The sequence below is a fragment of the Coloeus monedula genome, assembly GCF_965178545.1.
Source record: "Coloeus monedula genome assembly, chromosome: Z".
NCBI classification, from domain to species: domain Eukaryota; kingdom Metazoa; phylum Chordata; class Aves; order Passeriformes; family Corvidae; genus Coloeus; species Coloeus monedula.
In genome coordinates, this window is record NC_138822.1 from 53,407,190 (window position 1) to 53,429,940 (window position 22,751).

The window sequence follows — 22,751 nt, forward strand, 5'->3', positions numbered from 1 at the left end:
TCACAAATTCATAGTAACACATTGATACTAATGTTAATTTGTAATAAATACATTGTAGTATTTTAATGTATTGAATTCTTGTCTATCACCTACCACAGATCATGACATAATTACATGTGGCACTAGTCTATGAAATAAGTAACAGAGTTCAATATATACTATTCAGTAACTACAATCACTAACATCAGGAATAATTATGCCCTGAAATTGTTTTAATCCCCTTCTGTGTATGGTAGCACATATAAGTACACTTCTCTATTTGAGTTAAATTATCTAGTAAAATTACTGGCAATATTCACTTTTTGATTATCATGCTCATCTTTGAAAACCTTATGCAAAATCCTTTGAAACAGCTTCTATAAAATTTGGAGCAGACATGAGTATTGTGAATGTGCAAATGATGGCAAAAAGGGTAAATGCAACCAGACATAACCTGTCTATGACAGCAGCTGCAAACTTCCACTCACTGCAGATCTCTTCACCCTCATCTTGTTTCCTGAACCGCATTGCTATGAACTGGACTTCCTCCAGGATCTTCACCATCACTGGAAGAGTATCCATTAAAGCTTTCTTTTGCACAAGCTCTATATCTTCTGCTAAGGGGCAAGTCATCTTTCCACCCTTGCTGCCCAGGTCGTTCTTCTGGGGGCAGCACGGGCTGTCCACGGCGTGGTAGCTGTAGATGGTGTTGCCATTGCTGGACTGGTGCCCGGGAAGGACATTCACCTCCATGCTGTTTACACTCAGGTGGTGACTGGAATAGCTGTATTTGCAGGAGAGGGGCTTTATATTTTCCCCAGGTTTTTTCATTCGTAGGAACCAAGCACACCAATTCAGCAGGATGACACGGACCTGAAAGAGAGTTACCATGGCAGGAATACTGAAGACTCTTTGGCATTTTAAATGCTTTTGAAACATTTTGTGACTATTATAGTTAGGCTGCACAGTCTCTTTGAAATACGGATGGATTTCTGTGTTCTCCAGCTATTTTCTTTCAAAACTTTTCTTTGAGGGTCTTGCTTTTTACCAAGGATGGCCTTTTTTTGGATCTGTCTTGAACACAGGGCTGTTCAACGCACACTCAACTTATCAAGCAAGAGAGATGTAAAATCTTACTTCACAAAATGGTTCTTGAAGACCCGTCTTTATCAAACAATCCCAGATCTCTGCAATTGAGCAGGCAGCACAAAACTGGCTGTATGGTTTTCAAACATTTCTCAGATTGTAAGAAAAGAGATACAGTTAAACATTTTTAGGAGCCAATGTTTAGATTTTTCTGAAAAAAATCCCTATATGGCAGATTGTAGAACATTTCCCACCCCCACTTCTATTGCTTACATCTAAATAAAAGACCTTGGTTATGTGTTGCTGGTTTTTTTGAATGCTATTTTATACTCCTTTGAGGAGTTCAACCACATAATACAGCAGGCTTTTTTTCAAACGAGTAAATCAATTACATTTAGTAGTTCAAAATCTGAGTGCCACTATCAACAGCTGTCATTTCCCTGTGCGCTGGTGTATCACAAGAGTGCTCTAACTTGCACATGGCAGATTGTGCCTCATATGTTTCTTGTCAAGGTCATTAAGTGAGCTAACTCCAGAGAGTGCATCCAGACTTTTTTTCCAGTGAACTGATCTTCAGATGTTTTGCCTGGGCCTGCTAGAATTCCTATTGGTAACATTGTTAACTGCGAAAGGCAGGAAAAAGGCTGTGGATTCAGTAAGGTCTTGTGTGAAGAGCAGTGAACTAAATCAGCAAAATCTTGTAATTACAAGACCCTCCACGTGTTACACATACAAAATGGATATTTGCAATGTGCTTGAGAGGGACCCTTCATGCAGACAGGCCTCTGATGACTTTATCATCCTGGTTGCAAGCCAAATAATCTGACATTAAGGAGAGAACAGATGTGGCTTCTGGTTTCCCTCCTGAGCCTTGACTCAGAAGGACTCCCTGTGTAATCCTGCTCCTGTTATTTTGGTCATGTACAACTTGGGACCACACTTTGCCTCCAAAGCTGTTTTAGATGCAGGACAAGTTGACTCCTCTGTTTGCACAGTACAGATACAGGGGAAATCACAGTTAGCACTTCGAGTTCCTGCTGTAATGGCGAGCATAATTTCAGAAAGGAGGAAACATTGATAATGTTTCCTCAGAAACAGATAGGAACAATAATAATAATAATAATAATAATAATAAAAACAACCAAAGCCAATGACCATTGAAAGGCAGTTACACAATTTTTTAATTTTGTAGTGTGAGCTCTTCTAGGTCACAGCCCTGTGCCATTTTCTGTGAGCCATTTTTCTTCTCTCCCACTAATGAATGTTTTGTTCTTCATCATTGTCATGGTTTTGGCTGGAATTGAGTTAATTTTTTTCCTAGTAGCTGGTACAGTGTGGTATTTTAGATTCAATATGAGAATAACGTTGGTAAAACACTGATGTTTTAGTTGTTGGAAAGTAGTGCTTACCCTGAATCAAGGACTTTTCAGTTTCCTGTGCTCTGCCACTGAGCAGGTGCACACAACACCATGAGGAAACATGGCCAGGACAACTGACCTAAACTAGCCAAAGGGATATTCCAAAAAGATATGAAGTGTGGGGAGCTGGTTGGAGGCTGTCAGTTGCTGCTCAAAATCAGGCTGTGCATCAGTCAGCAGGTGGTGAGCAATTGTATTGTGCATCACTTGTTTCTCTTGCATTTTATTACTCTCTCTCTTTTCCTTGCTGTCATTATTATATTTATTTTTGTTATTCATCACTATAATTAATATTATTCATATTATTGTGTTGTATTCTGTTTCAATTATTAAGCTGTTCTTCTCTCAACCCACAAAGTGTTGGAGTTTTTTTCTGATTCTCATCCTCATGAGGGAAGGGAGCTGGGGTGTGAGCAAGTGGCTGTCTGGCACTTAGATGCCGGCTGGGTTTAAATTACAACAGTCCTTAAAGACTGTTTTCCCATTATTCCTATTATGTTGCTTAAATATTTCATTATTTCCTCCATAGCCACCACAAACAAATAGCAACCTGTAGTGTTGCAGTCTAAAAAACTGATTCTGGTTTTAATTGAACTTACTTAATTACAATGTGTTCAGACTGCTCATGGACACAAAATGGGACAACATTGAACAAAATAAAGGTCTTAATTGCTAGCGATGTATCAATAGTGTCGGCGCCAAAGGGGAGAGAGAAATTAGTTCTCCAGGACTGTGAAATTCCAAAACACTAAGTCAGAAAAACTTTCTTATTAGAAAATGTTAATATGTCTGCCTTAACCCTGAAAGATGTGAGGTAAAAAAGCACTTTTATATAGGAATGCTGCTTTTTCTTTCAAGACAGAGTTTTTACTCCTTAGGGAAATTACATTTATAACTACAGTCAAACCCATTTCCCATAGAAAAATAAATACCCAGAAGACAGTAACACAGCTTTTAATTAGCTTGAATTTCAAATGCCCTATTTCCTTGAAAACACAGACATTCAGGCATCAATCTGTTCTTGTCATACCAATTAATTCAAGAGACAGCTGCAGGATACAGGTTTTTGGAAAACAGCTGAGTATGATACTATAAATCTATACTCTCACCTGCATTGTCATATATGGGTTTCTGTGAAGGCAGTACACAGCTACAGATGCCTTCAGAGCTCAGCAACCCTTCTGTGAGCCTCTCCTAATTATAATGCAGCTGTACTGCTAGCTCCCATCACAGACACCTGCCTGGCCTAGGCCAGAGCAGAAAGTCTCCAATTAAAGCTCTCTTGATAAGGGGTATCTGCACCTGAGCAAAACTGTGCATGTCCAGGTTTGAAACATATCAAAAGAGAAGCGTGAAACATAACAAACCTTATTTAGGCACTGCAAAGAGCTAGAGTTCTCTTGCCTTTTCCCACAAAACCCCTTCTTCCCGCAGTGCTTGGTCTCTCCATATCTCTTTCCTATACAACAGTCTTGGATGTCAGTAGAGAAAGGTCAGTTGAGCTGTAGGCCATGCCTGATGTTATCCACTCCCAAACAGCTCCTTAGCTGGGCCTTCTTTAGTGTTCTTTTCCATGCTAGCTCAGCAGACATTATCAAAAGTGTCAATCAGCCAGCAGCTCTCACTTCTCAACTGAGTAGCCAACAAATGCCCTGGCTGAACACCTTGGATTTAAATTCCTCTCTTGGAAAAAGCTGGTTTGTAAGTCATCAAAGATTAATAGAAAGGAAGCCACAATTCTAAGCAGTGGCATAAGGGAAGTGAACACCTACAGAGAGGATAACTGCACTAACAGGCACTCTCCTCCCTCTTCTGTTGCAAAGTGCAAGCACAGACCCCTTGAGAGACAGGCAGGGAAAATAAACTGCTCAACTGTAAATAGTTTAGAAAGCAGGTGTTTAGGAAATGCATTCAGTCAAATCTTCTGGGTCTGCAGAAGCTCCCACACATGCCCAATTGTCCAGTGCCTCTCCCTGAAACTGACTCCAGCAGACAAATCCATTTAAGCAGGAGGTGAGAATAATCCTGTAACAATATCCAATTAATCAGGGTTAGAGTTTGCAATAATCTGATGCCTGGCTCTGACAGTAAGAGGACACTGCGGGAAGTAAGTAAGGGCAGCTGCTGGTACTGGAAATGCAGATGCAAAAATTTTCTTCTTTCTTAAGTTACTTCTTCACATTGTTTTTTTTTTCCTGAGTGAAAGTCATCCAAGATGTCTCTCTAAAAAACACCTGACATAGGTGGACAGGCAAAATAGAAAAAAAAGTAAAAATAGAGACTGCCATGAATTCAAACAACTGAGCCTTCAATTAAGTCTTGTGGAGTAAAAATGCCTACTTTTGTGGGATCAGCCTCTTCTGTCCACACTTGGCATTCACTCTTTTCCTCTTGAGATCCCTCAGCCCTGTCAGCTTGTCTGGTCTACAACTTTTACAGTCTATCATCTGTACTTCCCAGTAATGCTTTCCACAGTTTTTGCTTCCTGATGGCATGTTTTGTAATGTATGCCAGTTCAGCTGTCAGGCCACTGAACAAGGTTCTTCCTGAGTGAGAATTTGGAGCACACTGTGTTTCCAGCCAAGAAAACAAGAGACTGGTAGAGAGCAAGAGCTGACTTGCAGGGCCTGTGAGCGAGTCTAACATGAGCCATTGTGTCTGGGCTCCTCAAAAAGCAGACAAGCAATGAAATGGGGTCTGTTACACTGCTGCAGACTCTGTCCATGCAGACATCTGAAGCATGTTTCCCCAGAGTTGTGCCCTCAGGTTTTGCTTACATGCAGGTTCATCCAGAATTCACATTCTCTGCTGCCTTGAAAATAAGAGGGTTTTAAATCATATAGCACTTTGGGAAATAATTGTAAGTATGCTTAATTGTTATTGGACTTTAAAAAAAAATTGCATTGAAACTGCAGTTTATTTTAAGAGAGGAATTAGAAAGCAGTTCTGAACTTGGGCTGACATTGGTAACCATGTGATATCCAATTATCCAGCATGTCAGGATAATTGTGTAGCATGACAAATGTGGTGAGCAAGATACCAGAGGATGTTGTACAACCAGACTCCTGTGAAAACAGGGTGGTAAATAGTTGACTGTGACTATTTGTATCTGCTTCTGCTTTTGTTCTTTTTCATTTTGTAAACACAAGCATACCTTGCCTATTCTAAAATCTATTAGGAAAAGGAGGGGGAGAAAAAGCATAATTTTCTTTTAACTTGAAAATCTAAAGGAATCACTCCATTTGAAAGCCAGCTGGCATTGGTGCCAGACCTCACTGGGCTGACAAAGTGTGCTGCTGTAGAGAAAAGAGGGTTCACATGCTAATGCACTGGGAATAGATCAGATGGAAGCAGACAAACTGCCCAGTAGAGACTAATGTTTGTTTAGCACATTCTGTCAGTACTGGTGTCTGCTAGATAAGAAATCAAAGGTACTGCCCACAGGATTAGCACTTGCAAAGTGGGTGCTGAGTGAGATTACTTTGTCATGACTCAACCACTCCATCTTAAGGTTAAAAAGAAAGGCCAAATAGGAGGAACTATTTTTAATGGAGAATAAGAGAAACTGTTTTTAGTGGGAAAGCAAATTTAGTATGCTTGTTCTTCCCTTCAGTTGCAAACGTGTCAACTATGCTGTTTGTAACTGACTCTTCAGATTAATGGAGAACAACTTGTGCCTCTCACCTATAACAAGCTTACTATAGCTTTTAGACAATTTTCTTTTCTTTCAGTAGTAACCTGCTGAATATTTACCACCAGAACTGCTTACCCATTTGGGCATCTTTCCTGCTTGGGGGTCATGATGGTGAAACTGCAGAACCAGCACTGTTACCACCACAGACAGACCAACGATGACCATGATGCTAGCAAAATACTGAGCTGCAAGCAAAAGGAGGACTTGGTTAAGGGATGGAAAATACAAAGAGCACATAACATTCCTTGGCCATGCTTCGAGATCTACACTTGAGAAGCACTGCATCACATCTGAACACCCTCTTCTCTGGTCTGCTGCACTGGAGCATTTGAGGAGTGTATCTGCTCAGCTCCCTCCTCTCCTCTGAAGGAAGGGGTACAACAAACGAAAGGTGAAAACTGTTTGGTTTTTGTCCCTGAAGAGGAGTGTAGAGCCTCACGGCAAGAACAGCTTTGCGCCTGCTACCAGGACAGTGAGAAGTTGAACTGACAATACCCACTGAACACCAGCATTCCCAGTTCTAGGCCTCCTGTGGTACCAGCAGAGGTGCTGGAGGGAGATGCTGTCCTTATGGTGCCTCTGGACCCCTTCAAAAAGTGCCACCAGTTCCCCACCTTTGCCCCACTACTGCTTTCAGGTGGCTAGGCATATTTCTCATTACTCTTCCTAGTCCTCAAGACCACTTCTTCTAGTTCCTATGAAAGCACACTACAGCCTTCTTGAATGCTAAATTTAAATCTGCTGTGTAGGAAAGAAATCAAGAAACCCAGAACTGAGGATTGAAGCTGTATCTCCTAAGTGGCAGTACAGCTTCCTCATGCCAGGAGTGAGGTTGATATGCTGGAGTGTAAAGCAGAATTAACCACAGGGGTAATGACATTTGAAGGTTTCAGTGGCAAAATACCAGGGAGCATTACTGCTGGCTGACATAATGGCGCAATGTGGAAGAACACACCACACTGCCCCAGACTATAGCCTCTTCAAGCCCTCCCTCCCACAGCTTGAAGTAAAAAATTCGATCAAAATGCCAAAGCAAGTTTTGCTCTGTCTGTGTTTCTTAATATCAAATCCCACTGCTTCAGGAGCAAAAAGCTTGTTCATAATAATGAGGTTATAAGACCTTCCTGAAAACAACACTGCAATTGTTTCAAGAGGTATGGCTTTTCATGACAAAATGAATTATATATCTAGATTAGAAGAACAGTCCCAAGGGTAAGATAAATTTAAAGGTCTCTGTTGCAGTTATTCATAGAGAGGAGAGTCAACAAGCAGAGCAAACCAGGTTTCAGGGAAGCTGTTACATGTCCCATGTAATAGAAACACAGCAGTGTTGATAGTGTTGGTTTAATTACTGCCATAAGTCACTAAATAACTTACTTAAACTCTACGCATTTTGATGCCATCAGACTTCAAAGGCCTGAAATGGTCCATTTTAAATGGCTTTAGCTAAGATTTTCTCATATCCTTGGAAAATTAGTCACCTGGTTAAAACTTGGAAACAGCCTGATAATATCTGTCTCAAGATCCTAGCCAATGATTAGCAGAGGAATTGAGACTCCCAGGTTTTTTTTATGCTGTAAACCCAGGAACAGATGTCAAGAAAGTGCTGTGTAAATCTGCTAGTAAATGGAAAACAGTTCTCTCAGGAAGAGACTGGGAACCAGAGAGAAGCCAGGAGCCCATAAAGAAAGATGTTTTATAGTTTTGCCCAGTGGTAGGCAAGGAAGAGGCTGGGGGTGTGTCATCTGCATTTTGAGGGGGTGGAGTGGGGTGCTCCTGTTCAAGGTATACTGAAGTCTTCAGTTGGAAAGTAAGGATGGAGGACATAGTGCGTGGTACTTGAGCTCAGTGTGTTAGTATGAGGCAGTCAAATGTGTACAAAATATCTGTGAAATCTGGCAGGTAGATTTATGCCCCACAGGTAGGTGCAGCTGCTGTATTCAGAGAGAAAGCTGAAGTCCTGGAAATGCCCAGGATTGCTCCAAGGTTGGCTTTTGCCAGTCCTGAAAAGACAACAGTGAAAGTGGAGGAAAAATATAGCAATGACTGGCACAGCTGCTGGTCTTTCACATCTCTGTCTGGAGATATGATGAAGACTGTTGCCTCCTTTTCTGTGACAGGAGAATGTAAAATGAATAGCCATTGGTCACAAAGGAATTGCCAGATCATGTGCCCATGCATCTCTTTGATTGAAACCATGACTGTCCTTACAATCAATCTAGAACTAGGCAGGGATGGCCAAGATCCCATGTCTAGACTCAGTGACCATTCCTGTGCAAAGGAAGGAAAGGCCCCAGAACTCAGTGCGTATGCCCACAAGGCAAAATATTCCTGTCTCTGAAATGATATCCTTACTTAGCATTTTTGATCTCTCCTTCCAGGGTTTAATCTTACATTCTCTCTTTCCTGGCAGCAGAAAAACATAGTCTTCCTGCAGCAGGAGAACAGGTGAGGAAAACTCCTGTGCTCCATGCACCTCCCTAAAAGCATGGCCCAACCTTCCAGTCTGCTCATTTCTGTTCCTGACAGTCTTTTGCCCTCACACCAGCAAGGTCAAACCCATCACTTGGTGACAACTACAAGGCAGCTGGCCCTGTTCACCTCTAGCATCCCCTCTGATTATGACCACGACTCAGCTTTCTGCAGCAACCCTATGAGCAGAGAAGCTTTGCTGCTGAAAGGATCAAACTACAATATTCATGGGTAACACTTCCTTTGGAGCCACAGGACTGCAATCTTCACTCACTCTACCCTAGCCCCACACTGCCCTGAATTAGCAAACTATTTTTGGGTCTCCACTGATGTTACTGAGCACAGAAATAGGATGCTCTCCTGTGAGGTGGGGCATGGGGGAGACAAGTAATGAGCTTTGACCTCCCAAGCAACAGCCTTGGCGAAGCCACCAGACCATTTCTGGCAGTATTTTAGGAACCATTCTCAATCCTATAGCATTTCTCCATTTAGCACTTTGAAGCTGTTGCTCCCACAAAGGGCTACACCCATGTGAGTCTGTTGGCAAAGGTAAATGCAAATCTGATTTCACAAAGAAGCTCAGCCCCCTTCACTTAACCTGCAGGAGGGAAATGCTTAGCAACTCTCACTAAACATCTCTTTGTGTCCTACTTGTAACTAGGTTACTAGTTACTAGGTCAGCTTGGAGTCTTCAACAATTCCCTTCACAGTGGGAAGTGTCAGAAAACAGCAATTCCTAATCAGGATGCATGTGAAAGACCAGGGATCTGGTTGCTGTTAATTCAGCTGCTCTGAGGCACAGCTTGGAAGTGACTGACACATTCTGGAAGGGAAGTAGCTCATTTGCACTCTGTCCTGGGTAGCTGCCATAGGCCACGAAAATGGACCAGAAGATCTGTGTTTGGAGCCCCTCAGTATCCCTGACTTATACAGCAATGTTCCTCAGGGATACTGCAGTCTGTACTGCTCACTTCTAAATGCTCTTCATAGGCTTTAAAACCTGTAGGATGCTTTCTTCAGCAGAGTTGTGTGAACAAGAAAGCTGTTTTTTGGATGCTTGATTGATCTTCAAGAAGTATGAAATATTTGCTCTGTACAATTGATTTTCTTTCCTTTTTTGCCAGAGGCATTATGTAACATGCTATCTGGAGAGCAGTTTTAACATCTAGGAGTTGTCATCCTCTGTCCCAGCACAATCACAAGATGATCAGGTGCTGTTGTCATAACAAATATGGATCTAATAAAACCACAGATAGTCAGAAGGCCTTCTAAAAAGTCAGTGAGAACTGCTATTTGTCCTTGCATGCATACTCTGACGTCACCTATCTCAAAAGGATGGCAATGATTTGCAATTCATAATTTGAAGAGCAGTCAGTACCATTTTTGGATGTTTTGTGTCATTATCTGATGTTAGAGAAGCACCTTAGGATTATTTTAGACATGTTTTGGAAGACAGACTGCTGAAGTGGAACTGGATTAACTTCAAGGACTGATTAGGAACAGGGTAAATAAAACAAAATCCCTAGGATGGATGTTTTGGCTTGATTTTGTTTCTGAACAGTGGTATCATATCATGTCAGCAGTTATCATATGATCCAGATTTGTTACCATAGTCAATCACAAGAGAGACAGAGCATCTGCATTGTGATCAGTTACAGTATTGTTGTTCCTATGAAATACTGGGGGATGGAGAAAAGTGTTGTGCTCGGGTATTCGCATTGATCAAGCTGGATGTTGGATGCCTCCCACTGGAGGCTGGATGTTGGATGCCATCCCCCTGTTTCTATTCTATCTTTTCAGAAAACATCAAGTTTTGCATGTGAAATGAACAACTGGGTTAGAGCCACTTTAAGTCTGGTAATTTCAGTAAATTCAGGGCTGAATGCTTTGTGCTTCTCATGAGCTCAGAATTAGATATTCACTACTCTTCCTTCTGGAAATGGTCCAGGTTAATGAACTGAAGCCTGTGGAGGTTGCTGAAAACCTCAAACACCAGCAGAGGGGCTTCCAAACACCCATCTTTCCAATGGTAGGGACCAGGCCTGGTGCTGCGCAGAGGCTGTGGCAGTCTACAAAGGGCAATGACAGAGTTACTCAGAGACCAAGAAAACCAAAACATAGAGGAGAAAATCTGTGAGTGACTGTTGTACAGAGACAGCAAAGAAATACAGGAGAGGACATACGATTATGGTACTTGTGTTTGGAAACTCTTCATCTCCCATATGCTTTTGAAGAATAGAAGTGGGAGTTTGAAAAGTAAAACTGCTGTCTTGTTTTGTTTGTTTGTTTGGGTTTTTTCTGTAAAGAAAAAACATTTGGGACTCTTGGCTTTGGGAAAAGCATCACTGATCATGGGGTATGAAACTTTAAGAGCTGCCATGAACGAGAATTCCTGTTTCGTGAAAGAGATTGGGCAGGGTCCTGATTCTGACAATGTACAGGCAGGACCATGAAAGGATAGGGGGGAAAGCAGTCCAAAAACTCAAAAAGGAGCAGAGTAAAGTGAGGTGGCATCAGCTGAGAACATGCAGGAAGATGACAAAAAATGTAAAAAGAGATTAATTTTCTCTCTCTAGTCAGAACAACTAATGCCTTATGTTCGTAACTTAAAACAATCTGTAACTCCTGAAAGTGACAAAGCACCACATTGCTTCCCTGTCCTGGTAATTTGCAGTCTCATTTCCTGTATGACTAAATGCAAGAAATCACCCCAAGCATCTGCTGCAACAGTACTTATTTACAGTGTAAAGTGTTCATGCTTACTGAAATAGCGTAGACATGGTAAGGAACAGCAAGGAGGGGACACAGCTGGAAAATATCATCATAATGGAACCCTAAGCAGCAAGTAAGTGTTGTGATTTTTAAAAAAGCAAGCAGAGGAACTCAGCAAATAAGACAGAGAGAAATGCAGTTGTGCTAACTGGAGATGGAGATAACTTTATTTTTACTGTGCTTTATTTGATACATCCAGCCAAAATGTCAACCATCACATGGATGTTAATCATAGGAAGTGACAGTTCCTTGTATTTCTGAGTCTCATGCTCCCTTTCAACCTCTGTCCACATACCAGCTCCCTGGTGTTCCACACTTTATGCTATAAAATCCTTTTAAAACAAAATACAGACTCTTGATCCAAAATCAATGGTGTTATTTTGGAGGGAGCTGGTAGAAAATAAGGAATTATTTTGGCATCGAAAACAAGCAGAAGTTATTAACCACTTTTCCTGTGCAAGGGGGAGCCTTGAATTGCAAGGTGTAAAAATGTTTATAGAAGAAACAAATCATCTGATGGCCTGAGACATCTGAACATCTCATTTCAAGATCTGGCTTTTGGGCAGAAGCATGCCTTATCTGCATTGACAAAGTACTTTGAAAGTGATACACCCTCAGAGCACGGGCTAGGATGGACAGAGAGCTGGTAAGTCAGAGCTTATTGCAGCTTTGATCTAAAGCTTAGAGAGTCCAGCCATGGGTGCTGCTGGCTGCTTTTCTGTGTGACTGTACTTTCTGCTACCTGGGGCCTGAACTCAAGCCCTGCAGAGCTTTAGATCAATACAAGTGCAAAAAGCTGTGTGAAGTTTTCAAAGCAGGCATTTTAGGGTCTGTCTGCACGGTGCCACCCTGTCCTCACAGTGGTTGGAATGCAGCACAGTAAACCAGAGGTGAATGCAAGATGGATGTGGGTGGGTGAAGTAGGTCCTTATAGCCTGTGTCTCACTGCAGAATGGAACAAGAGCTGAACCTGTGGCTAACTAGCACTGGGAACTGGTGTTTTCTTAAAAACAAAGAATCTGGTGCTGGCAGGAGACAGGATCACAGCAGGAGAGGGGAAGTGCAGACAGCTACAGACTTTTCAGTGCCATGTGGCCCCAGAAGTTTTTTCCCTCTGGAGATGATATTGCAGGCAGGAGAAAAAAACAGTCAGGAAGATGTGCTGGTTAGGCTCCTCACTGGCTTGACCTAAATTTTCCAGAGCAATGGCTTTTGGCCATGTCTGACTTTAACGTGGGCTGTGGATTGATCTGTCTTTCTGAAAAACTGGCTGATTTTAGTAGGAACTTAACATTACATTAGGAGATTAATTTTTTTTTAAATCTATGAGCCCAAACTATCAGCTTATCCAGAGGCATTATGGAAGATTTTCCTACAGCAATGCATGATAAATTTTATTCTGGTCACTGCTTTATTTGATATCACTGGGTGTGGGATCACATGATCACTAATTGTGTAATCTTAAGGAGGCTCCAGCCAAAGTAAAGAAAGGGAAGAGTTATAGTTAGGAATCTGTATTGACTTCAGGGAATTTGTGCCTTAGTGACTTCATAATGCATGATTTCCTAGTCTTAATTACAAGGCTGCTTTTGGATAGGAAACACAGTTTAATGAAACAGATCAGGGATATGAAGACTTTAAGGAAATTCAGGCATATGTCTATTGCCTAAGGAAGGAACTCAGCCTTTCCTCAGAGGTGGCCATATAACCATTACCAAAACCAGATCTGATGGTCTACTATTATTTGCTCAGAATAATAGAATCATTTAGGTTTGAAAATACCTCTAATTTAATTGAGTTCAACCATTCACCTAACATGGATCACATCTTTATAAAAAAGAAATAGTCCTACAGTGTAGAGCTAAATACCTCAAATGTAGTTCTCAGATGAATTACCTAGGCCTTAAATTTCAAAAGGCAGAGCCTGAGCTTGTGCAAGAACTCTAATTAAAATAACAGTACTTGTTAATACTAGTATTTGTTTCATTTTGATTTAGTTGCTGAACCAGGAAATCAACACAGTGGGACATGGTTATGTCTTCCCATGTAATGCACTGGATGAGTGCAATAATAAGGACTGGAAGGTGCATGAAATCCACATGAAATTACTGGCATTTATAGTGCAAAACAAATTTGCATAATTACATAGGTTTTTAGAAAGAGAAAAAACAATTGGCATATACCTGAGCTGTATCACACAGGCTTTATGATTTTACCCAGTGATTAGCGCAGTCAGACCAGTAATTTAGTTGTGTAGCACATCTGGAGTTCTCTGCATTTCCTCAAGTAATGAACTCCAGTTTCCTACTTATATGGACTCTGGGTAGAAGTAACTTTAAAGAGAAAAATTAAAAGTAAGTAAAATCACAACTGCAGCAAGATACACTTCCTGCAAGGCATAATTAAGGTACCGTAGGAAGGGTAAGCTAGGACACAGTTGCTGCTGTATAGCCATGGTCTGAAAGTCTTTCAGGAGCTACACTCTAGAGGTTTTAAGTGCCGGGAGGGACTTACAGTACACTGTAGAGAAAGAATCCTTGTTCATAAAGTTGACTTGTGCTGGATTCTGGCCAAACTGTTGTGTTTGTAGATGTCATGGACTTCAACGCTTTTGATTTAAATGGTTGAGCTTATTGCTGTGCTATGGGTGATTAATGTTTTAAACAGAAACAGAGGCATCTTTCCCTGGTTCAGCCTTCTCCTTTCATTGTCATCTCTGTGGAAGGGCAGGATTCAACTTTTGAAATATTGTGGTGCCTTTCTTTGCATAGATGTGTGCTGTTGAAAACTGGGCTTTGAAAAGAGTTTCCCCAAAAGGGAGGGTGTGCAAGAGAAGGGTGGGAGCAGATATGCTGCTGGGCAAGGAGCAGCTATCTACTGATGTGAATGCAAACCCCAAGAAAGCTGAGTGAGAGCAGGGGGCCAGCCTGTCCAACTGGAACATTTCTTGGCACAGAAAGTGGATGGCTCACCATGGAAAGGAAAGCTCTGCCCACAACCCTGCAGCAGGAGCAGCAGGGTCCTGGTGCTCAAAGGTGCTGAGTAGCCTGCTACTGATTCCTAGGCCAAGTCTTGTCACTTGCTCTTTACAGAAAAAGAAGTTGACTTGCTTTTAACATGTACTAAGATAACAGTTGGTAGGCTACCAAGAAATGGGAATCTCTCATTTGGGGAAGTTGGATGTGTGGAATAAGAGAGTCTCTGCTTTGGGCAGCTTTACAAACAGACAGAGAAGGCAGAGGACATACCAAGGAAGGGGTGACCCACTTTGCAAAGGTACAAAAAAGGAACTGTCTTGTCCCACTTGAATCCTTCTGATTATTTAATCTGAGAGGTGGTTTGTTTGTTATTAACATAATTTGATGTTCCCCTTAACTAAGAGGAACTAAGTTATGATTTCCACATTACTCTGTAACTATGTTCCAGATCATAAAAACTAGTACTTTTCTTGGTATCATATTAAACCAGTTCTCCTTTGCTACCTCAATAACACACTCCAACAACAGCTGTGAGATTTTCCCATATTACTAGAGTTCAGTAGTTAAAGCTGAGGTCAGCAGGAGGAGAAAGTACAGCATGTTAGGCATTAGTGGCTCTGAAACAGCAAAGGCTGTAAGGGTTCATCCAGATCCAGAGAGGCCCTAAGAATATAATACAGATTTTTAAAGCATGTGGAGTAATGTTTTCAAGGTATCTCTGTGTCCACATGCATGAAGACCAGTAACAGTGACCCTTCAGCAGATCAGTAAGGGATCTTTCTACTTCAAGATCAAATTATCTGTGTCCTTCACAAACCACATGCTTTAGAAGATTTGTTTATTCCTGCAACCTGTTGCTAACCATGCTGATTCTTCAAAAATTGAATGAGCTTTCCAAATGTATTCCTTTTCCTCACATTAATTCTGAGGATTTTAACTGGACCAGAGATCACACTGAAAAACCGCAATCATGACCTGGCATATTCAGTTCAGCAGCTAAAATATCCCCTTTGGGATCACCTGGAAGACCACTGTGAAGAGAAGATGCTATATTACTTTGTCAGAGTAAGGATAAGGTTTTCAGAACTCAAGCTCACGTAAAACTGCACAGCCCAGCTTTGAGCACTTGCTGAACAAGGGCTGTTTGGGTGCAGAAGCCAAGTGGATAAGCAGTCTCCCTGCCAATTTAGAGTGGAGCAGGGAGTTAGGAGCAGGCCTTTAAACTAGGAATACTGCGGAAGGTAGCAATTCTCTGATAAGCAGAAATTGTCTGTTATTACAGCACCAAATTCTGTAAAAATATGTAACTATTCATACCTTTTCTTGGTACAAATCCTACCTTCTGTGATAGAAGACTGTATTAGTAGAAACTGTTCCTGTTAAAGCTAGTGGACTGGCCATAGGCAAGTGTACCCTTTACTAATTCTAAATGGGATTTGTTATGCATTATACAAAGTGAAGTTATGTCAACAGTGGTTCAAGATGGCTTGCGACTCCTCCCTACACACAAGTTTCTCTTAGAATTGTTTCTGTCTCCATTGTGTCCTAGGTATATGTTCAGAAAGGGGTTTTGTTAGTTTTTTGGAAATTCCTGTATGACTGAAAGTCAAGAGTCCTGCTGACTTTCACTAAGATGTGTAAGTTTCTTGGAGGCTTTTTCAGGAAGTCTTGCCTGTGTGTGCTATTTTCCTTACTGCTGCATGCTTATCCTCCTTCCCCAGAGTCAGGCCTAGTTTTAAATCCTTGAAGAGAGATAATAAAGCTGGATGAGTAAATGCATTTTTTGTCCCAGTCACTATACAACTTTTTTGAGGCTTTCATTACACAGTTGTGTGATGCATCTTCCATCAGCATCTAGACATATTGTTGACTATTTTGTTCATTTCTACTGTCTGCCTAGAATTTGTACTTTAGTCATGATTTTTATTCACAGGTCTTTCGGGTAACGTTCATTCTTTTTTATTTTGAAAAATAGGACAGGTTTATTCTCTCTACCCTGCAATAAGGCCCCATGAGACCAAGGTAAAGGGGTGGTCCTATAAAAAACAGGGGATGTAACAATGTCTGTCTGGCCCACAATCCCAAGATCATGCTCTGTCCCACAGTTTTCTGTACATATTAAAAATGTTTCAGTGATATATTTGAATTTTGACTGTTGTATCCTGAATTGCTCTTCAGACAGATAGAAGAGGAGGAGAAGGGGGAAGGCGGGAAGGAGTTGTGTAACAGCAGGGAGGTGGGATGATGCAGAAGAAGAAAGATGAATTTTCTGCAGCGTTGATTCTGTGTCCCCTCAATCCTTGCAGTTACCTGCTTATCTAATATTTCCAGTGCCTTTTTGTAACCTCATGTAGGTCCTTTTCATACATGCACATGATAAAGTCCAGGCTGACATTTACTCCTGACATTTCTGAATGCAAAACTAGAGTAACAAAAAGAGTCTGTCCTCAAATTGGCTTTGAACAGCTCTTGAGAGGCATCATACATGGTGCACAAAGCAGAAAAAATCAACTTACCTATTAGTGGGACGGAGTCAGAAGTTGCAGGCATGATCTCAGCCACAAGCAGCATGAATACAGTCAGGGAAAGAAGGACAGTGATACCTGGAGGGAGTGAACATGTTTGGGAAGAATGAGGAAAATGAACTCTGCAGCTGCTCCTCTGATGTCTTTGCTGTTAAATATAGCTTTTTGTCCTGATATACAGCTAAGCCAAACCCATGACTTCATGTCTGTCAATGCAGATTAGAACTTCCACAAAGTGCAAGCATTTTTAGATGCAGCTCTATCTGCTCTCTTTTCACTTTTCTCTAATACACACAAACCCTTACTTCTCTCAAAGTAATGGAGCAATATTTTCTGCTGAGTGAAACGAAGCTTGCAAAACTGGTGAACTACAGTGCTTTTCCAAAACATTGCACAAAGCCCAAATGGCTGTTAAGGGCTAGGACAGACTTGCACAGACAGGAGTCTAGATTTTGCTACTGCATATTATTTAACATCCCTCAAATGCATGGAGTCTGTTTTAAAAGAAGCTCTTTGTTCTATCTGGAAAGGCTGTTGCTAAACCTAACCACTCTGATACTGAGAAAAGGTCAATGCATGAAAATTAGCTCCTATTTTTGTGTCAACATTGTACTTCAGCTCAAATAACTCTTTTCCTTATCTTCATCCTGTATTTCATAGACAGCAATAGTACCCCCAATAGCCTGTGTTTCACTTCTTGTAAGACAGGCTGCTCAGATACCTGATTTTTTACCAAAGGAAAACCCACTGAGGACGCTTCATATGATTTAAAAGTCTCTGTCCTGAGACAGGACCATGCACAATTAACTCTTAAGGTCTTGTCTGGGCCAGTCTGGTGTATTTACAGCTCTCCCCTATCTTCTCTTGGAAGAACCCTTCCCATTTTTATCAACACACACAACAGCCCTTCCATGGCTGTCACTCCTTTGTGTTCTTAGGGGACTCATGGCTAGATGTTTTGAGAGCTGAACTTTGAAGGTGAAATTCCAGTGCCCAGCTGCTGCTGTTCACAGCCCTTCACTCTTTGCTTCCTAGTATGTCCTGTCTGAAAAAGAGAGTTAGTGAGCTGTGGAATGCATTGAGACATACTAAAGAACGTAACAACAGGCATGACAGAGTACTATTATTGCCACCTGTGCCAGCAACAAGTTCAGCTTCCTCCCAGTCCAAAAGATTTTGTAAGTGTTTAGCACAGGATGGGTGAATGCCATACAAAAAGCTGTTATCCTTGTTCCTGCAACCAAAAAAGTACTTCTATTGCTCTTCTAGTGAAATCTTTATTCATCAAGCACCATAGAACCATGAGGTATTTATTTTCTATTTTATAGGATGCTTATGAAACAAATGAATATTTTAGCACTTACCTAAAGAAATCTTCTCCCCTGAATCAGCTGGCAAAAGGAATACAAGCAGTGCTAAGCCAGATATGAGAACACAGGGAATGAGTAAGTTCAAGCCATAGTAGAGGGTGCGTCGACGCATGGTGATAGTGTACGTCACATCTGGATATGGTTCTTTGCAGCATTCATAGTACATCTCATTCCTCTTCCCTGGGACACCTATAGAGAGGGTGAGGAGAGCAGTGGGGAGAGGTGCAGGACTCCCAGTTACCTCCCTGGACTGGACCAAAAAGTGATGGTTTATGAATCAATGTGTGTCACCTCTGCTGCTCCTAGTCGACCTTCTGTGTTTTCTACAGTTTACTTCCATGCTTTCTGAGTCACTTGAACCTAGCTTAGCCAATAAAGCTCATCTGGGCCTGAACAAAACAGTCCTGGGCATCACAACCTCAAGAAGAAAAATGTGCATTCTGCCTTCCTGCATTCTGTGAATGGTGACATACTGTTAATGTGATATTCACTAGCACATGCAGCAGATTTTCTGTGTGACAAGTGCCACTGCTTCTTATTTTTCTGCGATCCGCTATACCTATTTGATTTTTTTTGTCAGGAAAAACAGGGTATGGCTTAATTTTCAAAATGGATGTCAAGTTGAGCTCAAAGACTATCATATCTGAAGGTGAAGAGACATAGCTGTCCAACACAGATGTACTGCAGGGTTGCCCATGGTGATCCTGCTGCAGCAGATTGCCTGACATGCTGTGTGATGGGGACTGCAGCAGCACTAGAAATGTCAGGAGAGCTGGAAGAACTCAGCACCTCGTATCTTTCATGCCAAAGTTGCTCACTTCTCTTTTGTTTCTGTGGACATGACAGATGATGTGACAATGTGTGCATTTTGGCAGGGGCTTAGCAAAGTTTTCTTGAAGTATATAGCTGTGGCTTGCTTGAGGTGCTACTTAATGATTTTGCTGTATGAGCTAAATAAGTCCCTGTTTTGTTCTCCCCAGGTCAGGGTTGAAGGCAGATAAACCACAAACTCTTAATCAGGTATGCAAATTTATTGGACAAAGATACCCACTATAAAGGAGCACTAGACAGGGAGGAGTGCTCTGAAATAGCTGGACTTTAGGAGGACTTCACTAGGGAGTCCTCTGGCTTCTCATAAAACTGAACGTAATTTCTCAGATGCCCTAAATGGCAAAAATTGCCATTTATATGCAGTTGGTCAGGGCAGCTATTTCCTCATCTGTATATCCAGACTTGGAGACAAAATGTCTTTTTTGCAACCTCTCCTTGAAGGTATCTAAGTTCCATCAATTTCCGTAACATTGCTTGTGACTTACAGCTGCATAAGTGAGTTCAAAATAACTCATTAGAATCTCACTCTTAATAACTAGTTCTGGGCATAAGTTCTTTTGAAAATACAGGTATCTTCCAAAGCATAGAAGAGAGACATACTAATCTGCAGGTTTTATGAACTGGTACACACTTCGATGCTTTTCTGGGTGAGAAAGATCCCTTTATGTAAAAGTTTTGCTGAAATATTTTTTACACCAATCAATTTTGCTGTTGTGTTAGAGTAAATTTGACAGTTCCATTCACCTACACAAGACACATCCAAGTTTAGTACTGACACACTGCTCAGATGTGTCAGGACTAGTAGCTTTCATTTATGTACTCGGTGGCAGCCAATTGCTTCAGAACACAGTGTTTTCAGACACAGTTCAATGAATGTTGCTGAACGGCTGTCTCGGATACTTGGGGGGTTTTTTTCTCTTTTTTTGCTTCTTCTTAGATATATTTTTTTAATATCTATATTCCATGTTCAATTGATTGTTTATTTCTATATATTTCAGGTTTGCCTTTGAAAATTAGACTATTGAAAATTTGTAGGCTGGCCAATTTACCCACTAAATCCCATTCTCCATTTGAGATGTAGTTGGAAATATCAGCCTCGAGCATCTGCAGGTCAATCAACCAGCCACTGTGAGTCCAGGAGCCAAACTTCAAATCACACTTCTGCACATCAAAGGGGAACCAGCGGACATCAATGTAACACGTGCTCTTCAAAATGCCTGTAGATAGAAATCAGTCACAATCAAGCATGTGCAGGGTGCATTTCATTACCCTTATCTGTCTCTGATTGTGAGCAAATTTCATCTTCAGAAATTCTGCGGGACACAGTCATGGGGTAACCAAACAAGTATTGGAGATGGAAGATGCTGCCATGAGTAGAATAACCTCCCTTCCCCCACCAGTGAAGATGTCTGTCACTGCATCCTTGAGGTAGGTTGCCCAGGACACTACAGCCATGCAGAAGCAGCCCAGCCTGTCTCCAAGTGCTGGCTGGCCCTAGCAGGTTACAGGCAGTGTTGCTTGGTCTGACAGAAGCAAAGAGTACGCTCCAGGGGCTGAGCGTACTGTGACCAGCTCTTTGAAAGGAGTTCCTGGTCAGGCCTGCCTCAGACCCACAGTCCCTCGACAATACATTGTTGTGCTAAACTTTGCCCAGTGCTGACCTTTATCATCTGTGTGCTAACTGAGCCTTGAATTTTACTCTGAATGTGTCTAGCTCACTTTCTGGGATGCTTTAAGGGGTCTAAGGGGTAGGGAACAACAGTGGAGCAGCCTTCAGGAAAGTCCCTGCTGACCCCCCCTGGGCCCTCTGGACCTGCTTGGAGACTGCTATGCTACGACACAAAGTTTAGGAATTTTTTGTCCACCACAGTGAGCAATTGTGGCATAGCCTGTGTGCTTGCTGGTGAGTCCATGGCTGCTGGAATCAGCAACACAGGTGAAAAGAGAACTGAGACTTGGGCCCAACTGGCTGAGACCAACCCCAGTTTGTCTTTTGACCTGGATTTGTAGCCTCAGCCTGGCAGGAAGGGCTTTAATGCTGAGTGAGTGCTGCTCTTGGGGTCTCCTCTGCTCACGTCTCCACACAACAAAGACCCAGCTGGACTGCACATGAAACACGACAACATGGTACACACCACCTTACTTTGGATGACACCTTAGGTGGGTCTCTGGACATTCTGAGCAAACTGCTCAGGAGAACGTTTTACTGATTTGTAAAGTGGAAATACACCACTGATAATGGACTTGAATTTTCTTAGTGAGTCTGTCCCATTATTAGACAGCTTGCAAAATTTCCACAGACAGATTTTAAACACCTTGGTTTCATTAATGAAGGAAAACTGCTTGAAATTGTGATTAAAAGTGAACAAATACTCTCTGTGCCCTACCTGGAGGAATATATTGGCAGGATCCAGAGTAGTTCACCAGCACATTTGTGTGAAATGTTGCATCAAACCTTTCATCTGCACTGTAATACAGTATAAACAAAACAGAACAAAACAAAGAAAAAGCAAGCTGATCTGTGAGTAAAGATGTAACTGTTAACATAAAAATAACCTTTTGGCTGAATTATGTTCGTACATCTGGGTGAAGAATTTACCCTTGACCAACATCTCAGTTCCTCATAGTTACTGTCGGCCTGCACCTGGCCAGGCTGCTTGCATGCTGCAATGTCCTCAAAAAAGTGACACGCAGAGTGCTGAACGTCTCAGAACAAAGGCAGAAGGAAAAGAGGCAAAAGTGTCACATTAGCTGTATCCAAAAACTGGACAGTTGGGACAATGAGGCCTTTCTAGGGCACCTGTCAAAATGAGGCAGTTCACCACATAAATCAAGTAATCTGTACCTTACCCAGATATCTATTGTAACAGCAATGGTGGCCTGACGTAACAATTCTGCAGTCTCCTGAGACAGAGAGGACAAGAGTTTGCTTTTAGCATTGGAAGAAACCACTGGAGAGAAGTTATTTTAGGGGCTTGTAGGAGGAGAATTATTGAGACTCCAAGAGCAAAAGGGACCAAGAAAAGAGAATTTCTTCACTATTCCAACAATTCTGAGAAAATTAAAGGATTTAAATAAAATCAGACAAGGACATGATTCTTCAAAGAAGCAGGTCTGGAGGCTTGTTCCAGACGGTCTCTTGGGAAGAAATTAACCACAGAGGGATCACCTGACTTGTAGAGCCTTGCCTGTAGTGGCTATGTGCAGGTCTATATTGCACGACTACACCATTCTTACCCTGTCTTTCAATCAGATGTAAAAAATTCAGAGCCTCCACTACTCTTCTGATCTGTTTTTTATCCACGTCTTGAGCTCTCAGTCCTCAGTATCGTCCCCAACACAAAACAGGGGATGACACTGAAAAGGCTAAGTCCAGAATGAGTAATAATTATCAAAGACATAAAAGACAACAAAAAAAGGGTTTTATAAATACAAGGGGACAATGAAAAGACAAAGGATCGATCCATCACTTGGTATGGAAGGGAAAAAAAACCAACAGGGTGCAGAGAGCTGCAGTATCCTGCACCCTGTGTGCTTCACTCTTTGCAATTAATTCTCACACAGCGGCAGGAGTCCATCACAGAACAGGGAACGAACAGGTTAAGGAAATGTAGATAAGACAGATT

General features: G+C 41.7%; 1 protein-coding gene across 1 annotated transcript in view; it reads right to left on the minus strand.

Annotated features, from left to right (window-relative positions):
• Nucleotides 1-330: 330 nt before the first annotated feature.
• Nucleotides 331-22,751, minus strand: part of LOC309585353 (neuronal acetylcholine receptor subunit alpha-7-like) — a gene marked incomplete at both ends in the record, with an annotated part of 57,020 nt that continues 34,599 nt past the window's right edge. The window contains 6 exons of the mRNA XM_082302020.1: nucleotides 331-852; nucleotides 6,253-6,362; nucleotides 16,916-17,002; nucleotides 18,289-18,483; nucleotides 20,175-20,342; nucleotides 21,513-21,592. Coding sequence (XP_082158146.1) covers nucleotides 331-852; nucleotides 6,253-6,362; nucleotides 16,916-17,002; nucleotides 18,289-18,483; nucleotides 20,175-20,342; nucleotides 21,513-21,592 — 1,162 coding nt within the window. The remainder of the gene's footprint in view (nucleotides 853-6,252; nucleotides 6,363-16,915; nucleotides 17,003-18,288; nucleotides 18,484-20,174; nucleotides 20,343-21,512; nucleotides 21,593-22,751) is intronic.